Source organism: Mesoplodon densirostris, chromosome 19 (genome assembly GCF_025265405.1).
Source record: "Mesoplodon densirostris isolate mMesDen1 chromosome 19, mMesDen1 primary haplotype, whole genome shotgun sequence".
Lineage (NCBI taxonomy): Eukaryota > Metazoa > Chordata > Mammalia > Artiodactyla > Ziphiidae > Mesoplodon > Mesoplodon densirostris.
In genome coordinates this window covers 65,258,519-65,274,490 of record NC_082679.1, presented here as the reverse complement: position 1 = coordinate 65,274,490, position 15,972 = coordinate 65,258,519, and the positions used below count along the sequence as shown (strand labels likewise).

The following is a 15,972-nucleotide window of genomic DNA, read 5'->3' as shown; positions in this document are numbered from 1 at the left end:
AAAAAAAAAAAAAAAGAAGGACCACTTAGAAAAAGAGTGAATATTGTCTACAGTGAAGATACAGGTCTGTGCTAGGCAGGTGGGCCTGGCATCCCAGGGTGACACGAGCAGGCTGGCTGCCCTCCGAAAGCGGCATTAGAGCGACCAGGAAAGGCCCACCGCTGACGTCGATGCACCGTCACTGCCGGCCCTGAGAACTGCCCTGCACAGGCCCAGGGCCGAACCACCACCGCAGCCCCAGGAAAAGCCGAGGCCCCACAAGCGGGCCGCGCAAAGGCCCCTCACTCAGACAATTACCTTTCATGAAGAATCGGCAGGTGGGGCGAGGCCTCACCTTCCTGTCACTGGGGTCCTTCACTTCACCCTCCTCCAGGTCATCATCCTGAAACAGAGGACAACGTGACTTGAAGAGAGACTTGTCTTCATGAGGGGAAGAGGCAGGAGGGGCACCTACCACCACGCACGGCCTTCACTAAACCGGAAAGGGTATTGTCACAAGACTCAGGTCTTGGCCACTCACGTGGCCAAGTTCACGTACATTTTCCAAACCTTAGGCTCCTCATCCACGCAATGGGGCTCTCTCAAAGCTTACCCACCAAAGTGTAGCATCACACAAGACAAAAAACATTCTGTGAAGTACGTGATGCATGACAAAAAGCAGGGTGTCATCATGTTTCTCTTAATTAGCAATTCTGGGCAGGAAATGGCTACACTTCAGGGTTTTAAAATTTTTTACATTTAAACAAAATTTACAGGACAAAATATTTTATGTCCTTTAAATTAGACACTTTCTCTAATTTAAAAGTCTGGGGGCAAGGAGGAGGGAAGTTAGGCGACTCAGGCCAGCGAGCGTATCCACCTTTAGCTTAGACCGGGGCCCTGCTCTTCTGGTGCTTGGTCCAGAGACCCTAACCTTGGCTTTGGAAGAACGCAGGAGGGTTTAAAGACCACAGCCCGGGCGGGCCTCTCCCCCGGGGATTCCAAAGAGCAGCCTCGACGTGGACCCCGCTCTGCACCCTCCGCAGTCCCCACCTGTGCCCCTGAGACCCCGCGCCGGGATCGCCCCCAGCTTGGGCGGGTATCCAGCGCCCTGCTAACATAGTTAAGGAGGTAAGTCCAAGATGGAGCTCCTCACTGCCACCCACCCCGCCCCACCCCGGGTCCCAGCGCATTCCAGAGCGCCCTCATGTGGTTAAAGCAAGGGATCACAAGCAGGGCAGAGGTCTGGGAGTCACCTGGACCTTTCTCTCCCCATCTCCTGCAGCGCCACCCTCGTCCAAACTACTGCCCAGTCCCATCTGGCCTGGGGACTGCTTCCTGATGGTGTCCACACTCCTGAGCCCTTCCACAGGCTCCCCACGGTGCCGTGACCTCTGCAAGTCTAGCCTGACCATACTCTTGCCTCTCTTCCCCAGCATGTAACTCATCTCATGTCCAGATCGCAGCTCGAGTCCCCTTCCTCAGGGCCCCCCATCTCCCTTCACAACCGGTCCCACAGCCCCCTGCCCCTGGAGCATGAGTCCCAGCCGTCGTGGCTGCCCAACTGGACCCTGCCTTCTGCTCACCACGGGTCACCGCTCCAAGCACAGCGTCAGGCTCACAGTAAACAGCAAGTATTGATATTTATCGAATGAAGAAATACTGAAGGCAAACCCTAGATTTATGATGACTTATTTTAAAGCTTAAATATTTGGGGCTTCCCTGGTGGTGCAGTGGTTGGGAGTCCGCCTGACGATGCAGGGGACGCGGGTTCGTGCCCCGGTCTGGGAGGATCCCACGTGCTGCGGAGCCGCTGGGCCTGCACGTCCGGAGCCTGTGCTCCGCAATGGGAGAGGCCACGACAGTGAGAGGCCTGTGTAGTGCAAAAAAAAAAAAAAAGCTTAAATATTTGTATAATTTTTGCCTTAAAAATACCAAGTTATTAAAAGGCATTTTATAACAAAAAAGAACAGATGCCTCAGTTATATCCCTTAAAAGAGAGAGTCAGCAGAATTTCTTTTAGAGAGAAAGATTAAATAAGTTATTCAAGGTTTTTTTTTTAAAGGTCCCGAGAATTTATTCATCTTATAACTGAAAATTTGCACCCTGTGAACAACACCTCCCCATTTTCCCGACCCCGAAAATGATTTCAGTTTGAGGAAAATGTGCTGATTTTATGCTGTATGGCAGAAGACTTGGCTGGAACAGTGGGAATACGACGATCTGCTCCTGTGCATTTACACTAGAGCTTCGAAATACTGCCAAGTGCTCCACAGCAGCCAGACTTCTTAGTGGAAGTGCCCTCAATAAACATTAGTAAATGTGCAAAAAAAAAAAAAAAAAAAAAAAAAAAAAAAAACGCCCTTCTGGTCTCCCAGCCGTGTTTTCCTTTGACTACTTCCCTCCTGGCATAACCTCAATGTGCTATTATCTATCACACAGGAGCTCACATCTAAGTTGAGAGCAGATTCTGTTTGTTCTCATTAGAAAAACAAAACTCTTTTGAGAGGTCAGAACTCATTCAAATCTTCTGCTTTGTTTGGGAAATCAATGCACAGGAGTTGAAATGAGCACAGAGTGACTGCTTTTCAGAAATCAAGATTCAGTTAGTGCACTAGATCGGGTTAAAAAAGTGTTTCTGCAAAGATGTCACCCTCCACATGCACAGGAGCAACGAGGAGCCAGCCCCTCAGCCCCGACGGGCAGCGTCCCCTGAGCCACGGGCCACGAGGGGGCATGCTGCGGCTTCTCGGACGCCAAGCAGACGAAAACATCAACACATCACTCAGCAATCGAACACCCTCAAATGTCAACTAACCTATTCATTTAGTACAATGGCCTTTCAAGTGCTGGACAAACAAAAGGAGTTCTTAAATCTTATAAAGAGTTTCCCGCAATTACGGCTCAGGAAGGAGGTCTCTGAAGCCAGACTCCCAGCGTTCAGCGGCTCGACGGCCGTCCTGTCAGGTCAGGGCTGTAACCGTCAGGTGGGAATTCTGACGGGCAGCCCCTGATCCCAGAGCCAGCAGAGAGCAGAGGTCCAGCAAGAAGCAAACTGGTGGGTCTATAAACAGCTAAAATGGCACCAACAACTAACTCAGGGGGTGAGTGCCAGGCCCTCCACAGTTTACAAATCTAGGAGAACCATAGCAGCGTGTCCTTGGGGTGAGTGTGCACAGGGCATGGGGCACAGGGCAGCCTGGATCACACCTGCCGCCATGACCGTGGACACGGCCCTCCGCCCCAGCCGTGCTCTCCCCCACCGACCTTCCGAGCACCCAGAGCTCCCAGCCGGGGCGCGAGTATCATCGTGATAGAAAAACCCCTCAGAGGTATCACGTCAAAACGTGAGTGAGGGGAGCATGGGTGACTCACTTTCTCCTTTGCATAGGTTTTTATTTTCCTTAAAACGAAAACAAAACCACAAAGCCTGTATATGACCTAAATAACAAAAAGAAGTCATTTCCCATCCATCATCTCTGCAGTCTCGGCAGACAAGGAAGCAAGATGCGGCACGTGCCCTGGAGCAGAGGCCCAGGCACCCCCCGGGCCACCCAGGGGCTCCCCGAACCCTCCATTCTGCACCTGCGAAGTGGGGTAGCAATTCGGGTCTATAATCCCGCATTCACACCCTTTGGGGCCAGAGGTGATGCTCAGGCCTCAGAAAGGTGATCGGGTGGGTGGAGCGGCACCTGGGACGGACAGTCATTCCCCTGTGAGGGGACCCGGGACCAGCCCACAGCGGGTAAATACAAAACCACAAACGGCCTCCATGGGCTCTGGCCAGGTCAGCCACTGGCAGAAGGAGAGCTTTCCTACCCCAGAGCTCTGGGCTGCTCAGCTGAGCAGGGACGGTGGCCCGGGCCCCCCAACCACCCCGAGGGAGGCGCCAGGCCTTATTTAGTCCCTTGCGACCAGGCCGCCATGGCTGCTTCCCCGGCTCCCACCAGGGGACAGTGCTGTGGACGTCCCCAGATCCCTAAGCCCGAGGGCTCACCTGCCTGGAAGCCCTTTGGCAGAAGATACTGTGTGTCCAGATGCGAAAGGAGCAGGTAGATGTGAACAGGAGAAAAGACAAAAGACTGCCTGCAAAGAAGACGCCTCCAAGTGTGTCTGTCTGTGGCTGGGCCCAGAGCTACCACTTTCGCCCAAGGAGTCATGTGGCCCGTCCACTCGGGGCGCGCCCACCCCGCCCCGTCCCTGAGCGCGTACCCTGTCAGTGTGACAGTCACTGATGAAAGGAGGAAGGGCACAAACTACGCCACGCTTTCCCACGGGGACGGCACATTCCAGGTGGCTGAAGTTCTGCCGACCAGATGACAAGCAAGACAAAAAAAAGAGAACCAAGTCCATAAGCGGAGGAGACAAAGGATGGACCAAAGATGGAAGGCCTTGAGTCTGTCAAGGTGAATCACAGGGCCACGAAGGAAGGGGGGGGTCTGTGTGCGGAACTCAGCGGGGGTGCAGGAGTGAGCCAGGCAGGCCTCACACGGCCGCTTGCTCTGTCTGCCTGTCCTAAGTGTGGCTTCCGGCACAGGTGAGACCGCTGACGAAGTCGAACTCACCCGCGCTTCAGCTGTCGGCTGTCGGGGACCCTCGGCCCCCCTCCACAAATAAGCCGGGTGCTATAAATAGTTGGCCCACAGTCCTGTTTGCAAAATCCCATCCCCACTGCAGCAGGGAGTGGCACTTCCAGAAGGGCATTTGTATCTGAAGGTAGCACACCAAAACATACAAAAGTAATTCAAGGCCTGAGTTATAAACTATGTGGTTCAAACAAGAGAATGTCAAAGGTTTATTGTACAAATTGATGTCACTATCAAGGAAACCACTAAGAGAGCAGAAAAGCTGGGGAGGGTGGGGGTGACTCCCCCCAAGTCAATTCACCTGTCCCAGTGACCCAAAATCTACAAGGGAAAAAAGAGGGACAGTGTACCCCGACAGGAGAGAAAAGTGCTTCTCAGTTAAAAGGAGGATAAATGACAAGGCCTTTTAGACGCTTCCACTCATCTGGCCGTTCCCAGCAATTCCAGGCCTGGATGCTGAGGGGAGACAGGCAGCGAAATGCAGGAGGGGCCCTGGGAACGGTGAGCCTCTTCAAAGAGTCAGCGGGGCTGCAAGACCCCTGCCAGACGTGGAAAAGCTCAGGGGCCTCAGTGAACGCAGTTGCGAGGTGTGAGCCAAACTGCCCTTTTCTGCTGCATAAAAACATCCAGGTAGTTCACTTCTGATACCGAAACTGTGCTTGAAAGCAATGGGGAAAAGGCCCCCCGGGATGCATACTTTCCACTTGGACGAGAGGCTACTTGGCAGGGATCTAAACTAAAGGGGACCAGGCCAAAGGCCTGTCAGAAGCAGGCTGCTCATGGACCCAAGTGCACACCTCTGGCTCCCTTTCCATCTTGGGAGAGAAAGATACAGGAGTGTGTGCTTACGCGAACGTGGGGCAAACTCTCTCACCGAGATTCTGACAAGGAAGGACGGACAGGCCCTGGGATGGAGAGAGCAGGAGCAGCGAACCAGCAGTCGTTTGTCAACAGGAGCTAATGTGTATCGACACTGGGTTCTCCCAACAGCGGCTGGTGCTGGTGCTGGTCACCCACATGCAGTGCTTGAACCGCCTCTTTATGCGAGTGGCTCTCCAGTGTAGACCTTCCACCCACTGCCACCCCCATCTCAACGGCACTCAACACGCCCCAAAGCAGCTGGAGTGCGCCCGTCTGCTTAGAGGGCAGTTACTGGCTGCCTCCAAAGTGCCAGGTCCTGGGAATAGAGGGGGAAAGCCACGCAGGTCCCAGACTTAGGGAACTTGTGTTCTTGGAGGTGTGGGTACGGAAGAACAACAGAAACAAACACACTAATGACCCAGTCAATTCAGACTGTGGAAGCCCAGCAAAGGCACTGAGCCAGATGTAACAGAGTCAGGGGCAGGCGGCAGAGCCTGCAGAAAGGAGGAGACGTGGAAGGAAGCCAAGGGTTAACGGATGGGGAGGAGCCCGGAAGGCAGGCGGGCACAGGCAAGGGCAAACGAGCCAAGGGGCTCCCGGAAGGCAGGTGTGCTCCTGCGAGGGCCCAGGTCTCCACTCACAGCGCCCGCTCCCGTTCAGGCCTACCTATCCCCGGGGGGTGATGGGCTCTGCCCTTCCCAGGTACACCCCCAGCGTGTCACAATGAGCCTGACACACTGCAGGGTCCGTGGGGCTGTGTGTGGGAAGGGCAGGGCCACCCCGTGGCTGAACGAAGCTGTGCTCTGGTCCCAGCAGCCTGCGGGTCCAGTAGGGCTGTGAGGCCCTTGTGAGAGGTGCCAGGCAGGCACAAGCCAAACCAAACCACCATCTAGGATCAAGTGGGCAAGAAAATCAAACTGGATTTCTATTTCACCTGCTGTTTCTGGGGGAAGCCAGCAAACCTCCAGACGATGGGTGCTTTCCTGGGCCAGCTCAGTTCAACCCAATGTCCCACGGCACCACATCTAAGTGCGGCAGGAAAGCCCGGGGGTGTGATGACGGCAAGGCCCCCCGGGACCTGCAGGGAGACACATACCTGTCCACATATGATCATGGAAAGGCAGGAAAGTAGATGAATTTTCCCGTGCAGCTTATTCAACAGTTGAAGCAAGAAGAGCTTGCAACTGGTCCTTTCTTAATGGAAACAGACTGCCCAGAACCTCCGGCCATAGCACCCCAGTCATCAGGAGCCCCTCAATCCTTGGTGGCAGGATGCAGACGTCGCTTTTCTCTTTGTAAACTGAAAAACCAAACTCACGGGCAACCTCAACCAATGATTTCATCTTCTGCCCAAAATGTCATCCAAACTGACTAACTGGAGTCTCATGGCATCTCCTTTTCTTCTGGTAAGCCTGTGGCCAAGGTGAACTTTCCAGATGGGAAGGGAAGCAAAGCTGGCGAAACCTAAGAGTGTTCATAGATAATGTCCCGACAATACCCTTTTAAATGAGTACAGTATTAATAAGTAACGGCTGCTAATTTAGGATACCATCTCCCACACTTAGTTGCGAGAAGATAAAAGATCTAAAATTCTAAGCTTGTAACTACATACGCAATCTTGTAACGCCCCACAAAGTTCTGCTCTTGTGAGCCAAAGTTTGAGAAGCACGGTCTTTGGAAACCAGGCCGCAGCCACGGCCACCGTGACGCAGCGTCCGTGCGAGCGGTCACAGGAGCCTGGCGCTTCTGGCAAGCCGGGGTTGTGCACTTAACCAGCCCCTCCCCTCTCGGCGCCCCAGAGCGGTTCTGAGGCGCTCCTCACACCTCTCGCCACAGCAACTCTGCAGTGAGCAGAATCTCCTTTCCGGGATATTAAAAGCCCCAGATCTTGTCAATCTGCTCCGTCCCTCTCTCAACCCCTTTTAGTAAAAGCATTTCTCAGCAGGACTTCAGGCTCTTCCCCCCACAGACTCAACTTCTTAAAAGATCATGACGGAAATTCTTTCAACAGAATCATCTGTCATAAGAACCCAACCTGCGCACAACTAAGATGATTATTACTGGGTACCTTGTCCTTAATCTGAAGGCCAGATTAATTTAAATAAGTTATAAGAATGTGATGGCTTGGTCAAAAGCCAAAGCGTTCTGACACACAACCCCATTTTATCCAGTCCTGAGGGTCTTTTTAGGGACCCTCCCAAAGAAGCTTGGCCTAGCTGTGACCCTCAGCAGAGAAGAAGGGCAAAGATAAAAATGCCTAAAATAGTAGAGAAAGCTGGAAGGAAGTGTTTTCAGGCTCAAGAACCTAACAGGGGACCTCCCTTGGTAGCGCAGCAGTTCAGAATCTGCCTGCCAATGCAGGGGACACGGGTTCGAGCCCTGGTTCGGGAAGATCCCACATGCCACGGAGCAACTAAGCCCATGGAGCACAACTACTGAGGACTGCGCTCTAGAGCCCGCGTGCCACAACTACTGAAGCCCACAGGCCTAGAGCCCGTGCTCTACAGCAAGAGAAGCCACCACAATGAGAAGCCCACGCACCGCAACAAGAGTAGCCCCCGCTCGCCACAACTAGAGAAAGCCCGCATGCAGTAACGAAGACCCAGTGCAGCCAAAATAAATAAATAAATAAATAGATAGATAGATAGATAGATAGATAGATAAATAAATAAATAAACATATATATATATATATATATAAAAAGAACCTAACAGGAACTAAAATCCACAATGGTTCTAGTTGAATACTAACTCAAATATTACTTAAAGACAGCAAAGAAAAATGCAGAAAATTACTGCTTGTTTTTTAAAAAAAAAAAAAAATATATATATATATAGAATTTTAACACAGTCCAACCAACAGCACCAGATGAGTGAGGGTCCATGGGACTTCTGCCAGCTACCGACTGGAAGACAGTTTTCTGACTGTAGCCCCCATCCCCTGATCTCAGCGCTCCCTCATCGCCACGGCGATGGCTCCCGGCACACGCCTCCTGCCCCCTCCTCCGGGGGCGCTGCCGCCCCGCTGGGCAAATACTCACATCGATCTCCCCGTCGTCGATCTCCCCGTCGTCGTCCTCTTTCCTTTTCTCCTTGGCAGCCTCCACGGGCTCCCTGTCCTCCACGCCGCGGACGCCCGCCTTCCCGTCCTCCCCGGGAGCCCCTTCTCCCCTCTCCTCGTCATCCTCGGGCCCGGCCTTCTCAGTATCGTCCTCCTGCGTGGCGGGGGCCGGCTCCTCGGGGACCTCCTCGTCGTAGTCTAACTCGTGCTCGTCCAGGTCCCTGGTGACCGAAGAGGCCTCGTCCCTCAGGTCGCTGGTGCGGTCTTCCTCCCCCCGGTCCCCCTCGGCCCGCGGGGGGCTGGCCGGGCCCCCGCTCAGCTCCTGGGCCTCAGAGTCCCGGTCCTCCTCGTCGGAGCGACTCTCCTCTTCCTCCTGGCTCAGTCCTGGGGCGACGTTCTCCTCGTCCTCCACGTCAGAAGCCCGCCCCCCCGCTCCATCCAGATCCTGCTCAGACCCACTTTCCCTCAGGATGTCATCGTCCGAGAGCCCCTGCTGCTCCTCCTCTTCATCCTCTGGGGAGCGAGGGTCCAGGTCAGGGCTCTCGGCCACATCCATCGGTACCCACGGTTCTGCAAAACAAAGAGAACACACACTCACAGCTTCCAGCAAAAGGGCCAGTCAATCCCGCGCTGCTTTGCTGGGCCCCAGGCTTGCCTCCGACCTGCAGGAGGGCTTGGCCCTGCCTGGCTCCTCCACATCCCAGACCCCAGTCCGCAGACCACCGGCACGGCATCCCAGGCCTCCGCGGGGCCGGGCCGAGCGCGCGGAGCTGTGCGCCAGGAGCCTCACGTCTGGAGCCACCAGCTAGCGAGAGAGCCGGCGTGCCCACCTCCACACAGGGCACCCCGACTGGTTATCAGACAGTGGGCAAGAAGACGGGCATTGCAAGCAACAGCTTTTTGGGTTCGTAAAGTAATTACTTGTGAAATTCAGGAAAACGTGCATTCGGAAGGAGGGGGCAACGCTGAAGGCAGCGCCGGGCCTCTTCCAGAGTCACCCCGCAGGGTCTGGAACAGAAACCCGGCCTGCCTTTGAGAGCCCCCAGGACGTGGGCCATCTCCCGTTCCTGCACGTCTCTCCAGGTCCAGCCGTGATGGCCGCATCAGACCCTACTGGAGCAGCAAGGGACGCCCGGAAGGCCTTCATGCGCTGTGATTCTCAAGAACCACTGTTCCAGGACAGGCAGGTCACGGGAAAGAACTCTGGCAGAGAATCTTACATATTTAAGTAGTTTCTTATATAAAAAGGCCAACAGTGTCATTTTAGAAGATTTCATTTCTATTTTTACTCACTAGATTTAATTATAAAGTGACTATTTTCTGGTTTTCCCACCCCAATGCGCAAAGATAGGACATTGTTCCATTGGTTCTAAACGCAGGTTGCAGAACGTGGGTTGAGACGATGTGTGCATGAAATCGACAGCAAACAGCCTACAAGCAAACATTTACCATCCACCACGCAACGGGTGCGAGTAACCACTAAACTGGTGTGAAATAGCAGGAACAGCGAAGGGTTTAATGTTCAGGTGATTCTTCAAAATTTTTTATTTAAAATAATGTATGCCCCAGTCATGCTACTTGGTACCTCAGTGAGATCTGGAAACGCACAAGTATGTTTATATACGTTATATAAAATTACTTTATGCATTTACATAACTAAAAATTTAAAGTGTATCTTTTAAATTTATACCTTCAAAAGGAGAACCTATGTTTAAAGATGCACATACCAAGAGCTGGTATCTGAACCCACAGTTAAAAACAGTTTTGTTTTGTTTTTCTGCTGTTAATGGAAATTATTAAAATTCAGCAAACATGAGGACAAGTTACTTAAAATTCATCACTTTATAAATAAACTAAATGGTTAGCAGTAAAAGAAATTTACAAACCAACCAATCCATTCAAAGTCACTTAAAAGTAGACAGCTTTGAAAATGATTCACTTTTCAGTCTTCTAACTACACTCTCCAGAGGTAGGACTACTGGAAAGAATTATTAACAAGTTAGCCCTAAAATGGTGTATTTTGCTGCCCCATGGCTTCCTGGCTTCCCTGTGCAGGGCAGAGCCTGTCACCACACACATCACCCCTGCAGCCCAGGATGACATCAGTAAAAACGGGAGATTTTCCTCTGTGTATGATGCCCTACGCCTACCCTTGTACAGTTTTTATTACATTGTATATAACAAAACCTCTCCACAGAAGGGCAGGGACTTCCATTCCCCAGATGCTTAGGCTGGCACCTGGGACCCTGTAGGCAGGCAGTCACGCGCAGCTGGTCACTGAGCCTCAGACATATCCCTACTGGAAACCTGACAAATTCTATTCTCACATCATACAGTCTAATGGCAACCCTGGGAACCGAGTCACGTCTGAAATCAATCAACTGGTGATCAAAATGAAGTGTCCCCTTCACTCGTTTAAAATCCACACAACTGACACTCTAGCTTTGCAACATATTATCCTGTTCATGGCACAGAGGCTCCCTCACTAGTTACTTGATAGCAGCCCCTTCTTGGGGCCCAGGTGCCAAAAGGTGTCTCTGTCATGATTAGGTCCAACCAAATTGCTCTTATATTCTGGCAAACTTCGATTTAAATCCTAGGGTAAGAAATGGGAGAGAGAATGCCTAACTTCAACTATACGAACTCAAGCAAGTGGGCCATGTCTTTCTGGGACACATGGAACAGGGCACACAGTGTGGGCTTCTGAGTCAGAACCTGAATCCCAGCACTGCTGCTTCCCAGCTTTAGGGTCTTGGGCAAATTACGTAAACTTGCCAGACCCCAGTTTCTTCATCTGAAATACGGGGAAACAGCATCCACTGCAGAAGTCGTTGCGACACCTAAATGAGATGAGCCTGATGGCTTCCTACACCCACATCCCTCTCCCACCAGAGTGCGGTCAGTCTCCTGGGTGCTCAGGAGACAGCCATCCAACACATGCCGGGTGATCAACTCTGCACGACCACGTGTGCAATAAAACCAAGTCCCCCACCTGCTGAGGGACTTCCACTGCGCCAGGCACTCGACCCACTTCCTCACATCAACCCTCCAAACAAATGCTGCTCCGCTCACAGAGAAGGAAACCAAGGCCACGTGGCCACTGGGCGCAATCGGGGCTTGCATCTCCGAGTTGCTGCCGGAGCAGGTGCCCAGTGCCGGTGCCTGCCCGATGCAGGAAACGAGCTCCTGCTATCTGCCCAGGGACTAATCCCCACTTACCGCCATTGTTTCGACAGGAAAATGGGACCTGAGCTCTAATTGACTTTACACATTCTTTTTTGGAACAGAGCCCTCACGTAAATCGGGGACTTCTACCGAAGCAGTAGATTGTGTCTGTTGTTCTTTTCTCCCTTCTAAAGTCTTGTGCTGATCCATCTAGGTTGCTATCTTAGCCCTTCTAGAACCAAAAAGACACATTTTCACAGAGATGGAAAAGTAACTATATGATCCATACAGACTATTAAAGAACAGTGATGACCATATGGGAATCAAACTTGTGACACCAGTCACTTATTCTTTTATTTTATATGTGTCTAAAGTTTGAACCTTAGGCACTTACACTAAAGGTGCATCTCATAAAAGAAGCTCTCACAAAGGTGCACACTTCGACACCGACACCACAGGAAATGCTGCCTCCAATTAAAATCCTGAGACGGCTGTACTGCGTGTAAAAAAAGCAGAGCCTGCATGCTCCCCAAAGTTTGTATTATGGAAATCACTTCAACCTTCCATGCACAAAGCTAACTTCCCTCCTCTCACGGGCAGTTTTCAGTGCTGACCAGAAGGTGGTAGAGTGAAAGGCCCTGTGCACCTGTTCCTATCGGGGGAGGACTAGCGCTGTCAGTCTTCTGGGCAGCACGGATCGCTCTGAGAATCTGAGGAAGGGGATGGCTCCTCTCCCTACAAAAACCTGGACATACACAATTTATCCCCCACTTTCGGAGTTCAAAACCTCCTGAGGTCCACCCGCTGAGAACTCCTGCCCTAAGTATGCTGTACGTTATTCTACTACATACCCACACTCGCCACACTGTATACCACAACTATCTGTTTGCAAATCCTGTTGGGAGACCCCCCGCCCCCAGCCCCATGAAGGGCCTGAGTGGAAGGGCTCAGAATCACCTGGCTTCGCCGAGCTCAGCAAATGGCTGGCACTTGGTAGCAGAGCTACCATATAACTTATTGTCTGAACTTGGGGGCGTGTTTGAGACTGAAAGGGGGCACTGTTAACCATTACAGCCTGGCTGTCCTAGGCACACTGGGACACACAGTCACCCTTAGGAGGCCCTGGCAATCTCCTGAGCAAAGGGGTCCCATCTCTTCTCTCCCTGTGGAACCTCCTGGGATTTTCCAATCTGAGGCTACACACAGATGAACAGCTTGCAGAGGAAAACATGCCAAAGAATCTTCCTGCTTATCAGAAGCAACCTGAGTCACACCCCACTGCACAGAAGGGGTGTGTCGCTGGGGATCAGAAGACAGTGTGTGTTCCAGGCCCTGCTCTGGGCGAGTTAACTGGCTCTCTGGGCATCAGTGTCCTGTTTTGAGATTAGTTCAATTTGGCAAATATCTGAGTACGTGCTCTGTGTCGGGAGCCAAGAAAACCATGTGGTCTGTTAAATGCACACGATGAAATGGAGGGTCCTCTGCACGTCTTCACAACCCCCAGGCTCACTATTCTTCCTCAGTCTGTTCTTCTCACACAATCACCCTGTCATCGAGCGTTCTTGGCAAAGTTTAGAACTCTTTAGTCCTTTGACCCACAAGACAGTGAACTTGCCTGGAGAACAGAATAACAATGTCCATCACTGTGTCTGCACAGCACACTACACAGGCAGACGGCGACTGAGAGACGCTCGCTGAATAAATCACAAAGTCTCATTACTTGATAAACTACCTGTTGCACGCCAGAAAGAAACTTGAAGTAACTGCCTACTTTTTAGAAGACTGTTCTAGAACTGAGACACAGAATGGGTGCCACCTCGTTTCCCAGCGGTCATTCTGGAAGGCTGCGCCCTGACTGCAAGGACACTGGTACAGTACACAACGTGTGGGCACTCTTCTTTCTCAGCAACCTGTAGAACCTGCAGAACACTGCCCTGGCACTCTCAGGGGCAGCAAATCTTCCCTCTCTCACGGTGGGTCACTCTGACAAACCGCAGGAAGCTGTTCAGAGCCTGGTCTGGTAAGTGAGGTGAGTTCCCAAGCCAGGTAAGATGGGTTTTGGTCCAACATGGGGTGTGACTATTGAATGCAACTGATTTTTCTCCTACGGCTTGTATATTTACTACGGCTTGTATGTTTACTACCAAAACAGGAGTTCCAAAGAGGTTTCGGCAAAGGAGCACCAATGAAATACAAGCCTAACCTTCCAGGATAGTAAGTTTTAATGGAGCAGTCCCTATCTGAATGCCCAAGTTCTGGTACATCTGGTTAAAATTCAGACGCATAACTTCATGGATTTACAACCTCCAAAGGAAGGATGTCAGGGTTGGTGACAGACACCATCCCCAGACTGACTAAACCTGACATCAAACGACTCGTCAGGGAGGAAGCACTCCCCTTGAGATGATCTGTGAAAAAGGAAAAAACCTCTTCAGTGTTTGATCGTTTCCCACCCAGAACCAGAGACAAGTTCCAGCCTCTGGGACACACGTGATTGGTTTCCAGAGCTGGCTGGGCTCCACACATGTGCTCAGATTGTAAAATCATCAGGCAAAGACTCCCCTGCCTGGGAAGCGGGAATCAGCCTGGGTCCAGGCTCACCCTGAGAATCCCAACCTCTGCTCTGGGACAGGACCACTCCACAGGCAACAAGAAGGAGACGAGAATCAAAGGAGAAAAGATGACAGCACTGCTATGTCTCTAAATGCCCCCTTCGTCCATTCTGCCCAAGCTAATCTGAAGAACTGACCTGCTCTCACAGATACAGAGCTGAACAGCTCATTTAAGACGATCAACCGCTCTGGCCGGCAAACTCAGCTGTCAGGAAGTAGTCAGTAAAACTGAAGTTTTAGCAGGAGGAAGGCTGAAAGTCTTTAAGTCTTAGGTTCTCCCAGCAATGGGGCCGGCATCCTTTGGGCTCTTAACCAAAGGGGCACAAGGAATTTTATTTCAAAGAGTGGCGCGCGTCTTGGGACACAGCCAATAGGTCCTACCTGTGCCTCCGAGAAGCCGAGGGAGCAAGTTCCAGGAGGCTCCGGGGAGCTCAAAGCTCCCGAAGAGCCTGTCCCCAATCCGGAGGGCGAACCTGTGTGCCTCCTTCCGCCCCCCACCCCATCTTTGTGGGCGGAAAGCAGTGCCACGCGAATATCCCGGAAGAGAAATGACAGCTTCGGGAGATCAACCCCACTGCAGAGAGCGGAAGCTGCTGTCGGGCGCTCGAGCTGAGGGGGTCCAGGACCCCCAGGCCGGCTCGCCCGGACGGAACGTGGGATCGTGCCTAGCTCAGCTTCCCCTTCCCGAGGCCCGAGAGCCACGCTTCGGCCGGGGTCAGCCTGGAGCGCTCCCCGGAGGCGGAGGCGGAGGCGGAGGCGGCGGGGCTCCCGGGCCTCGGCTCCGCGCCGCCGCCACGCTCCCCGCCCGGCCGCCTCGGCCTCCTCCTCCCGCCGGCCCGGCCTCTCGCCGTCGCCACCACTTACCTCAGCGCAAGGGCAGAGAGGGGGCCACGGCTTCGCAGGTGTCGGGGCGGCGCGGAGAAGACGTCCCTCAGCCCTTCCGCTCCTCACAGGCTCCGGCTTGAGGCGCGACGCGGGCGGAACAAACGGGATCCACTACCCGCGGGGGCCGGCCATTGTGCGACGTCATCAGGCCGCGACGGTTGTCTGCGGGCCGGCGGGCTTCCCTCGCTTGCCACGCCCTCTATTCGCTTCCTTCCGGCCTCCGCGCGCCGCCTCCGCGCGGCCGCGCCCCCGCGGCGCGCGCCCGCCCGAGCGAGCACGGCGCAGGCGCGGCCGGGACACCGCCCCTGGGGCGGGTCTCCGAGCCGGCGCCCCGCCCGCCTAGACGCAGGGAGGGCTTCCCGCGCCGCGCGGTCTCGTGACCCGCGAGCGCCGGTTCGCGCCTGGCAGTTCGCTGTGCAGGCGGTGTCGGACCCGCGGAGGCGGGTCCTGCGACCTCGGGGCTCGGAACTTACCTGCTAAGTTCCGGCTGAAGAGGTCCCAGCCAGTTAATCCTTTTCGGGAAATGAGTTTAAGTAGCAGACCTTAAACATTTTAAACTTCTTCCCGGGGACTAAATAGCTCCCTCTCTGTTAAATATAATCAGTGCAACGCAAAATTAATCGTTTTCGAGAAACGGAGTTTAAATGTCAAAGACTAAACATTTTTTTTACAAAGAAAATATTTTTATTTGTATAACAAATATTATAAGGAATGATGACATAATAAAATTAACAGAGTTGATGTGATGTCGAGATACAAATAAGTATGTAATGCTATTGATGATTAATCATTTTGTTTCATCCAACTTCCCACCGATTATTTTA

At 52.8% G+C, this 15,972-nt stretch overlaps 1 protein-coding gene across 2 annotated transcripts in view; it reads right to left on the bottom strand.

Moving 5' to 3' along the window:
* ZC3H18 (zinc finger CCCH-type containing 18) overlaps positions 1 to 15,294 on the bottom strand; it is a 49,714-nt gene extending 34,420 nt beyond the window's left edge. For both annotated transcript variants that reach the window (XM_060085416.1, XM_060085415.1), the window contains exons 1-3: positions 15,128 to 15,294; positions 8,467 to 9,056; positions 298 to 382 (exon numbers count right to left, since the gene is read on the bottom strand). In XM_060085416.1, coding sequence (XP_059941399.1) covers positions 298 to 382; positions 8,467 to 9,042 — 661 coding nt within the window. In that variant the 5' untranslated portion in view covers positions 9,043 to 9,056; positions 15,128 to 15,294. The remainder of the gene's footprint in view (positions 1 to 297; positions 383 to 8,466; positions 9,057 to 15,127) is intronic.
* Between the last annotated feature and the right edge of the window lie 678 nt (positions 15,295 to 15,972).